Consider the following 10,504-nt stretch of genomic DNA (forward strand, 5'->3'; position numbering starts at 1 on the left):
TAAGTTATGATGCACTCTAAAAAAAATGCTGGGTTGTTTCAACCCAATGTTGGGTCAAATATGGACTAACCCAACTGTTGGGTTAAATTTTGGTTACATTTTTAAATTAGCTTTTTAAACCCAACAGTTGGGTTAGTCCATACTTGACCCAACATTAAGTTGAAACAACCCAGCATTTTTTTTTTAGAGTGTACTGTTATAGACCTCATCTTCTCCGTTCCACTGGTTTAGTTTTAGGCACAAGAGTGAAACTTCTAGCTTGTTTGTACAACAAAGTTCCCACGGCATCGCTTTTGTAATTATGAATCATAATTAATCATTACGCGTCTCTTCGATTTCAGAAATACTAACCTGATCTATTGCAATGTAAACAGGCCTGTTTCAATATTACAAGCATTTGTGTTCTTTAGTTTGCCTCTTTAGATTCGTTCCAGCAGCTGATTCCGGTTCACTCGTCAACAGTAATACAAACATAAAAAATAACGCTAAATAAAATATCACCACTAGAAGGATGCACAAAATTACCTAACCACTATTTCACAACTAATTAAAGCAATACATGTATGTAAATGCATCTAAATAAATTCTCTTTGTGCATATCTAATCTTAGTCCACATACAATCGACACATACAGACACACACATATAGGCTAAATTGGTTGTCTTTCTATCGTTCTGAATTGATCTGGTTTTGAGACTCGTTTGGTGCAGGACTGGAGGGGGTCACGTTCAATGACGTCGTGCAGCCGCGTTTAGACACACTGAGGAAATTAGTGATGCTCAATATGCAAATCAAGCCATAATGACTCCAACATTCAGACGAAGCAGTGTCTCGTGTGAAACCCGTCGGATGTTGGTCTACGAGTGTATTTCTTAAGCAAGCATGTTCTGGATGGTAACGCGGTTGGAAGAGCATGTGAGAAATGAACGCTTGTAATAATCAGCTGCTTGATGTGTCTTTGTTTTTGTCACCAGGCAGTTTTGTCATCTGTAGCCTATTAAGAATTTCAAAACCCCTCAAAGTGTTTTTTAAAAATCTTTTCTCTTCAGCAGGTGAGTATTTTGAGTTGTTTGTTGGAATATTCCACTTGTAGTTTTTAATTGTGGTTTATGTCTCACGGAAATCAAAAGGAATTTCGTCTCGATTGAACAGTTCAGTTTTTAGGAGAACAGTCGAGTTTTATTAAAACACATCCGTCTGACAATTTTCATTGTGCATAACCAGATAGCATCATTTGCGAGTAGATTTATGAATTAACACTAAAGGGAATAAGATGGGTTAAAATTAAGATATATATGATGTATTCTAAATAAACTAACAATATTCCCAAAGCTATAAATTTCATATGAAAAGGCACTGGTCGGAGTGGAAGTGAAGGCGTGAGATGAGTTTGAGTTCATGCGGGGTGTCTCAGTCTGTCCGGGGACACAAGAGCAAATCAAATCGCAAACATCTTTTATGTTTCCTATAATGCAAAATGGTAATTATTGATAACATTGATCAAAAAAATTTAAAAAATGATTATTTTGTGTCTGAAAGCCAATCATGTTTTTAGGCATGTCTTTAAAATAAAATATACAAATCTGTTGCCTATTTAATGTAAAACTAAACAGCCATATAGATTGAGTGTTTTTTGTTTTCTTATATACACTCTTAAAAATAAAGGTGCTTCAAAAGGTTCATCAAGCGATGCCATAGAAGAACCATTTTTGGTTCCACAAAGAACCATTCAGTCAAAAGTTCTTTAAAGAACCATCTCTTTCTTAGCTTTTTATAATCTGAAGAACCTTCTTTCACCACAAATAACCTTTTGTGAAACAGAAAGGTTCTTCAGATGTTAAAGGTTCTTTATGGAACCATTTAGACAAAAAGGTTCTTCTATGGCATCGTGAAGCACCTTTATTTTTAAGAGTGTAGGCTAGGCTATTTATATTTTCAGTACGGACAAATAGCAGAACAACGACACACTCTCTCTCACACACACACACACACACACAGTCATGATGGTTTTGTTCAGATTAAAATATAAAAATACAGTGAAAATGTCTTCTTTAAAACGCAGAATGTGAGAGATCCGCTATTTGCAGAGGTTAAGACATTTCTTTAGACATTGATAAAGCCGAAAAAAACTCCATCTCAGAATTTTGGATGCGAAGTCTTGTGTGTTTAGCCTATAGACATTTCTTCTGATTTTATTTCAAAGGCATTTCTTATTAGTTCATGTATTTTAGAACATGTTATACATTACTTGGGCTTTATATTTCGACAGTTGTTCATTCTGACAGGAACCATTACGCCTATGGAGAGTCCCTACAAGGATAGCTGACCAGACGTGTGTGTGTGTGTGTGTGTGTGTGTGTGTGTGGTGGCGCACAGATCTGTCTGTTACTGCGTTACAGCGACACCTGGCGGCAGCTTCAGCCCAACAGGTGCTTTCCCATCACGAATCTAAAACAATATTCGATTTGTATGATATATAATGCACCTCTTTCATTTATCACAGTTTTCAGACAGACAAGGGCTTAATTTTCACAACAGATTAAAGAGCAGTTGACAGGAACCATTACGCCTATGGAGAGTCCCTACAAGGATAGCTGACCAGACGTGTGTGTGTGTGTGTGTGTGTGTGTGTGTGTGGTGGCGCACAGATCTGTCTGTTACTGCGTTACAGCGACACCTGGCGGCAGCTTCAGCCCAACAGGTGCTTTCCCATCACGAATCTAAAACAATATTCGATTTGTATGATATATAATGCACCTCTTTCATTTATCACAGTTTTCAGACAGACAAGGGCTTAATTTTCACAACAGATTAAAGAGCAGTTTGATAGGATATTTTGAGCTGCACTTCTTCATAAAATGAATAAACTATATGATTTTCCACCAGCTGAACAAGGGATGAAATATCTATATATCTATCTATCAGAGATGATAGCCTATGCAATGCTTTAAACCTAATTGATGTGTTCGTACTTTATAGTTATATGTATTTGACTATTCTCAAAAAATAAAGATGATTATAGAAGCAATTTCTGGCTGTTGGGCATGATCCGAAATATGTTTTATTGCGATAGGCAAGGAATTATTGTTATTTGGGTTGTCGTTTTTTGATGGCAATTTTAATATCATAAACAAATATCTATATTAAAACGCATTAACGTGCATTTGCCTAATTAATATTTCCTCGTGCTGTCGATTCGAGTAGGGTTCTTGTTTAATTTCAGCTCTGCAGTGCGTGTGAGAACTCATTTCGTCGATTTTCATTTTTACGGGAGAGTGTGTCTCTTATGAATTGAGATGTCGATATATTTCCAAACCCGAATGATATTTGTATTATTGTAAAAATAATAATAATAATAAAATAAGTACGGTTAATTTTTTTTAAACGCGCGTTTACAAACATATTCTCTTTATTTAAATGGTTGTATTCCAAACCAAAAAGTCTATCTTAATTTTAAGACAGAAGCAGAAATTCTGTCCTGCCTTCATGTACTCTGATGAATAATTGTCTGACCTTCACGTCACATTAACTCATTAAAGAATGTCATTTTCAGTCTTCCAGCAATAAAGATGTGTAACACGTTTTCGAAAATGTGTTTGTCCTTGCAAAATTATTTTAAAAGAGCATTTGATGTAATATATAGCAAAAAAGAAAGGAATTACTCCATCAGTTCACACACAGAATCACATCTTTGCAGAACCTACCACCAATTTCAGCTATGAGCCTGTGTTTTTCTGTAAATATTTCATAAGCAGTTTACTGTTGACTTATGTTTTAAATATGAAGATCTCAGTTAGGCTGTGAAATGAGAGTGAATGAGTAAATCAGGATTTATGCCTCTTAGTTTTGACGTTGAAGCTGCAAATGTTTTATCACAGTATTTTGATAAGTTTTTTTTAAAGACTACAAGACTACAAATTGAGGGTGGTAGTATTTTGCACCAACCCAGCTAACAGGAACCGCTCTCAGAATTTGGCCAACGTTCTGGCAATGTTCTCTTAAAGTAACGTTAATATAGTGGGGGGAAATCCAAATGTAACATTCCCATAATGTTTGCAAAAATGACAAAACTGAATATTCTCTTTTACATTTTTAACGTTCAGAAATGTTTTCATAACTTCATGGGAACATTAGCAAAACGTTCTTTGACCATTTTTGTTAACCTGTTTCACAACATATGTGAAAACAGATAAACAAATGATTTACTGTAAATACTATCCAGAATACTACGTGTAAAGTCCATAACCTGACCAAGTAAAGGCACAACCAAAAGAAAATTGAAAATTGTTTTCAACATCGATAATAATAAGAATAGTTTCTTAAGCAGCAAATAAGTACATTAGAATGATTTCTGAAAGAGCACGTGACACTAATGATGCTAAAAATTCAGCTTTTCATCACAGGAATAAATTACATTTTTCAGTATATTCAAATAGAAACCAGTTATTTTAACTTGTAAAAATATTTAACATTTTTACTGTATTTTTGATCAAATAGATGCAGCCTTGGTGAGAATAAGAGGCATATGCAACATCCATAACCTGACGAATTAAAGAAACAAGCAATCAAAAAAAAGTTTAGAAAGCCTGATGTGAAATTGTTTATATGGCTTTATTTTTGGAGCTCACACTGCTTTACCTTTCTGTTCAACATCGGCAAAGCTTGAAATCACATTCTGACTCATGTGGTCAACAGGTAGCAACAAATGCTCTGCATTTTTATGAAAATATAAGCAAAATGTATTGTGCATCTCTTCCACCGGGGATAGGCAATACATGGCCCGGAGAACTTTAACGTTGTTAACACGGCTCTGAAATATCAACAACATCTACAAGAGAATTTGTGTATTTGGAACACTTCCCGATTCCATTTAGAACTCTAAACGGCGTACATTCCTCAGCCCCGGGCCCGTGCTATAGTCTTCAAATGGTGCGTGATGGCTTTCTCTCTCACTCCGTTAATCGTAAAGAAACCTGCAAATCCTGGCAGGCTCATTTACCCAAAAGCCTCACTGTTCTCTATTTACATAAATACGTTGAACCTGCAACACAACAACGTCTGTGATAACATACATTTGTAAGTGAGCATTGACGGTGAGCGTAAAGGCCCCGGTCTGTACGGGAATATTACTTGTACGAGCCCTGAGACACGTCAATGCCTCTATTAATAGTTTAATTACGCATAATATATTACTGAAACTAAAACGTAGCTTTACCAAACAAGAGTACCAGACTTCTCTTTTTAATCCTGTATGCTTGTATACACTGCATAAACTGCATGTATCATTTTTTTTTTGTCTTTTGTAGTTTTCCCCACACGTGGCACAAGCGATGCATGTCCCATGCCCCCGACCCCAAATCACAAACACACCCACCCGCCCGCCCCGTTTATCATATATATATCAATTTGAATACTTGATGTAGCACTCGCACTCCGCAGAAACAAATATAATAATACTAAAGTGAAATCTTTGCATAGAAAAACCGGACATAGCGATCACGAGGCCCAGCCCTCGGACAGACGCATGCGCTTGACAGACGGGCTCTGCCGCTCGTCCGGAGAGGGTCTCAGCAGTCCCATGGGCGAGTGGAAGTCGACGCGGTGCTCCTCGCGGTCGCTGCCCTCGTACGAGCTGCCGCAGCTGCTCAGGCTGTCGACCGGAGAGCGGCCCGCGTCCTGCCGCAGCTGACCCTGCTGAGACGCCGGCTGCTGCTGCTGGGGTGGAGGCTGGGCGTAGCCGCCCGGGGCCCGGTCTCGGGGAGGAGACACGGGTTCGGACTTGATGTGCAGGCTCTGATTGGACGGCAGTGAGAGGGTGGAGCTCTGACATAACGGCGTGCTGGTGCAGTTCCTGCGGCCGGAGAGGAAAGACACAGTTAGAGGCCGATGAAAATAATGCAACTGCAAAGACTGATGAATTTCCCACTATTTCTTAGAGATTAATCCCAACTATTTCTTTTCTAAGGCCCATGTTTTAATGCGCCTTCCACACTTTTCAAACGGTAAAGTCCAGTGAGCTACATTTTTTGGATTTAATCCAAATATTTTTAAGAGAAATTGTATTATCAGCAAAATTATTTAAGTAAATAATGAAATAATAAACTGAAATAGTGAATTTGAGTTTGTGTTATATTATATTAGTTTCACATTTTTAATTCAAAATGTTGCATTGTAATAAAAAATTAAATCCCATATTCCCAGCAAAACCGAAATGAAAAAATTAACATGGATTTGAGAATGCATATATTATATTATATACTAGTTTGACATTTTATTTAAACATTTTGCAAACCAATTAAAAACAAAAACCCAGATTGCCTGCCAAATAAATATGAACATGTATTTGAGATTATATTATATTACATATTAGTTTGACGTTTTGTTTAGAAAATTTGCAATCTAATTAAAAATACAAACCCAGATTCCCCGCAAAATAAAGTGAAAAGTAATATATTGATTATATTATATATATTAGTTTGACATTTTATTTAAAAATATAATATAATTAACATAAAACCCAAGTTTCCAGCAAAACCCATTTAAGTGAAAAGTTAAATTAACATGAACATGAAGTTGTGAGTCATGAGAATGTATAATGTTCTGCTATATTAGTTCTGCAACATTATTACAATTTTTGCTTTGTAATAAAAATAAAATCTCAGATTCCCAGCAAAACAATTTAAGTGAAAAGTTGAACTGAAAATATGAACATCAATTTAAGATTATTATTATTATTATTATTTTATATTACATTAGTTTGACATTTTTATAAAAAAATTGAATAAATTAATAACACATTTTGAATTTGAATAAACTACATTATGATATGAGGCACAGCACATGCCCACAGTGATTTTTCTATGGTTATAGTGAGCGTTACAGCTGATATCCAGAGTGTTTTGGGTGCATGGGTCAGGGTGATTCTGCTCACCCTAGATGTCCAAGACCAGAATGCTGCATGTTTTGCGGCCAGCCGGTCATCGAACCCAGATGAAGAGAAGCCGAGCTGTTAAAACCGCTCAGAGAGGACAGGTCTCCACTGCTGAGAGAATATTCTAGAGAGAAAAGAGAGAAAGATCTCTGTTCAACTCACTGCATATAGACTGCTTTCAATCTTCAAGGTTACTGCAACAGGAAGAAGAACATTAAGTCAATGGCGCCACCTGGTGGTGTATTCAAGACTTCAAATAACGAAGCAATATATAAACTGGTAATGTAAAAAAAGGACAGTCGTAAAAAAGTAAACAAAATGTACATAATAAAATATAAAATAAAAATATACACTACGATTCAAAACTTTGGGGTAGTCACTTTTTTCTTCAAAAGTGACATTTATAATGTTACAAAATACTTGCATTTCAGAATTCTGATTCTGTATCTCACAACAAGCAGCAAAACTGTTTTTAATACTGATGATAACAGCAAATCAGCGTATTAAAATGATTTCTGAAAGATCATGTGACACTGAAGACTGGAGTAATGATGCTGAAAATTCAGCTTTGCATCACAGCAATAAAAAATTATATTTGTAAATAAATAAAAAAAACAGTATTAAATTGCAACGATATTTCACAATATTACTGTTTTTACAGCATTAATAAATGCATCAAAACTACTGAACGGTAGTGTATAGTAAAGTAAATATTGTGAGTCACTACAAAACTGTGACATTTGTGAATTATCTGTTTTTAATATAGTTATTAAATAAATAAATATGCATAATATATCAAATACATTTTTAAAGAAATTAATTTGTTAATTAAAATAACCTTTATTTAAAGGTCCAATTCTCGCTATTAACAAACCATTTACTACAACTTTTGCCTCAAACTCCTAATTTGCTGCTTATTAATAATTAGTAAGGTAGTTGTTAAGTTTAGGTATTGGGTAGGATTAGGGATGTAGAATATGGTCATGCAGAATATGTGCTTTATAAAAGCTACTAAACAGCCAATATGTTAATAATATGCATGCTAATAAGCAACTAGATAATAGAGAGAACTGATCGCTATACTAAAGTGTTCCCATTAATTTTAATTCGCAAGGAAGCATAAAAAGTGAGAGTAAAGACATTTACTGCAAAAGATTTCAATTCCAAATAAATGTTGTTATTTTTAACAAAAAATGACTATTATTATTATTATTACTAATACTTATATGCATTATTTACATTTCTGTATAATAATAAAGCTAAACAACTTTTACAATAATTGTAAATGTTATTTTATATATATATATATACTTTTGAAGATTCCACTTCTGTGGTGTTATGAAGCACATCTTTAAAAAGAATCAGAAAGAGCTTTTGAACTACTACTTGTTTGAAGAGGTCATAAAAAAATTTCCCTTGAACCTTATAATGACTTGGTGGATCTGACAGCTGTCACAGTTTTTGATAAATCTGTCTAAAACATTGAAAAAAAAAGAATAATAATGTCACATGTTATTGTATCTGTGGTTGTCTTCAAGATATTTTATCTTTTCATATTTTATGTTTCCACATGTGGTCTTTTTCAAGACGCTGTTACTAAATTGTTGCCATCTGTAACAGTAACACCACAGAACTGTCTTACGGGTAACGATTGGGGAAAAAAAACATTATGGAAGAAAAAAATGTCAAATGCTGGCAAATGTACAACAGCACTTTCACTTGAACATTTTCTCAGATGTTTACAACAGTTAACAAAGAATCACTTTTAGATGTTTCGATATATCCAGAGACTTGCATATGGGAGAAAAAAAGTTGTTAAGACGATTTAGACTTCTAGTTTTCAACATTATGGTCTGTTTGAGTCTTCTGCACCAAACCAGTGCTGGTGTTGACAGCCAGTGAGCTGTGACAATGTGCAAAGTCCATTTTCTGTGAGCTTCGCTAAAACTCTTTCATGCATGCGTTGGCTCAAATGTTAGCGCCTTTTCATCTTTTTCACTAACAAACAGACTTTTTTGGACCTTTTTGTGGTGGAATCAGAGCCTCGAATCTCGACGTTCTATGAATCCGTTGCGTTATGTTTCCTCTCGCCTAACGAAGGTGTTGACAGCTTCATCATATTGGAATTCACCGTAGGATGTTTTTTATGAAACGCTTCTTTTAAATATACTATTTAAGACCCTTCACCGCGACATCCTACAGCGGCGCGCTGGGTAAATATCCGGGGAGGAACTAGCCGAGCAAAAGGAAGCTTTGAATCAAACCGAGTGGCTCCGTCTGTCTGTTGAGACAGAAAACACACACACGTATGGTAAATACACATGACTCTTACCAGCGCTGGTGCCCACTCCGCTGCTGAGGTCTGGACCCATAAGGCCACCTGAGGATAGAACAGAGAAGACATTAAACAAGACTGACACTCAAAACACGTACGCCACGCCTGACTGACGCCTCCTTCCTGTGGCCAGACAGGCCGCTCGAGATATATGTACGAGAGCCAGTGTGAAAAAAAACATTTGTAAGTCTATCCGAACCCACAAACCCCTGTTCAGCCCTATGGAGAAGATGCCACCGTCCAAGAAAAACCTTTGAAAAGTCTGTGTGGTTTCAGACGTCGCGGTCCCTGCCAAGACTCATATTTAGTTTTGCTCCTGTAATACGGAGCAAATTGTTCCAGGAGGGCCAAGGATAATGACAGGACAGCCGCTGCGGTCAGAAGGACTCTGACCAGAGCACAAAATAGATCTTTTAGACAATAATAACAAGCCCACAGAGGGATTACGCTTCCCACACATATGTCACCACAGACTGTCTTTTTCTACCACTTTGTTCATTTTTCTTCCCATTGCTTCCTCTTTCTCTTTCTATATACATTCTAGACACACATATCTGGCTGTTTCTTTTGGCCCCTGTGGACTTTTTGAAATGAAACACTGCTAAGACTTTTCACACTGTCACACTTGTCTACAAGATCCAAAGGTGTATACATGCATCACAAGAGAATACAGTTTTATTTGATTTGATTAATTGATTAATTATTTAATTTAATTTTTTATCCCTGAAGCCAATGTCATTTCCAAATGTTTTTGGAATAAAATTACCTTTTTTTCATATATTTAATTTAAATCATATTAGTTATACTTCCATTTATATATCGCATGATTGTGTGTAATTGTCAACACTTTTTTGTTGCTTGTTCTTACAAACTGACAGACAAGTCCTTCGGTTTCTTTGGTAGTTCTTCTGTTTTTTTAGGTAGACAAGTACACAAATGTTTGATAAAATGTTATTAGTTAAAAAATGGTTGTTTGCGGTCACAATTTGTATAAAAATCAATATAAATAATTTTTACATAATGTTTTCACTTTTTGTTTAGACTGTTGTAGTTAAATAAACATAATAACATTTAACTAATTGAATATGTTTAATAAATGATTTAATGAATAATACATTTTTTATTACATTTAAAATATACTTTTTTTTTTTTAAATAAAATTACACTTCATTTAAATTAAAATTTTAATTCTTAGATATTTTTAATAGTTTCATTTTTTTTTTTTTTTTTTAAATAGA

The 10,504-nt window shown here is 35.2% G+C and overlaps 1 protein-coding gene across 1 annotated transcript in view; it reads right to left on the reverse strand.

Moving 5' to 3' along the window:
• Positions 1 to 5,415: 5,415 nt before the first annotated feature.
• The window catches only part of LOC107602081 (myocyte-specific enhancer factor 2C-like), a 37,033-nt gene continuing 31,944 nt past the window's right edge, over positions 5,416 to 10,504 (reverse strand). The window contains exons 6-9 of the mRNA XM_016294492.1: positions 9,251 to 9,311; positions 7,432 to 7,446; positions 6,932 to 7,042; positions 5,416 to 5,851 (exon numbers count right to left, since the gene is read on the reverse strand). Coding sequence (XP_016149978.1) covers positions 5,497 to 5,851; positions 6,932 to 7,042; positions 7,432 to 7,446; positions 9,251 to 9,311 — 542 coding nt within the window. The 3' untranslated portion in view covers positions 5,416 to 5,496. The remainder of the gene's footprint in view (positions 5,852 to 6,931; positions 7,043 to 7,431; positions 7,447 to 9,250; positions 9,312 to 10,504) is intronic.

This window comes from Sinocyclocheilus grahami, unplaced genomic scaffold, assembly GCF_001515645.1.
Source record: "Sinocyclocheilus grahami isolate Dianchi unplaced genomic scaffold, SAMN03320097.WGS_v1.1 scaffold318.1, whole genome shotgun sequence".
Taxonomy (NCBI): Eukaryota; Metazoa; Chordata; class Actinopteri; order Cypriniformes; family Cyprinidae; genus Sinocyclocheilus; species Sinocyclocheilus grahami.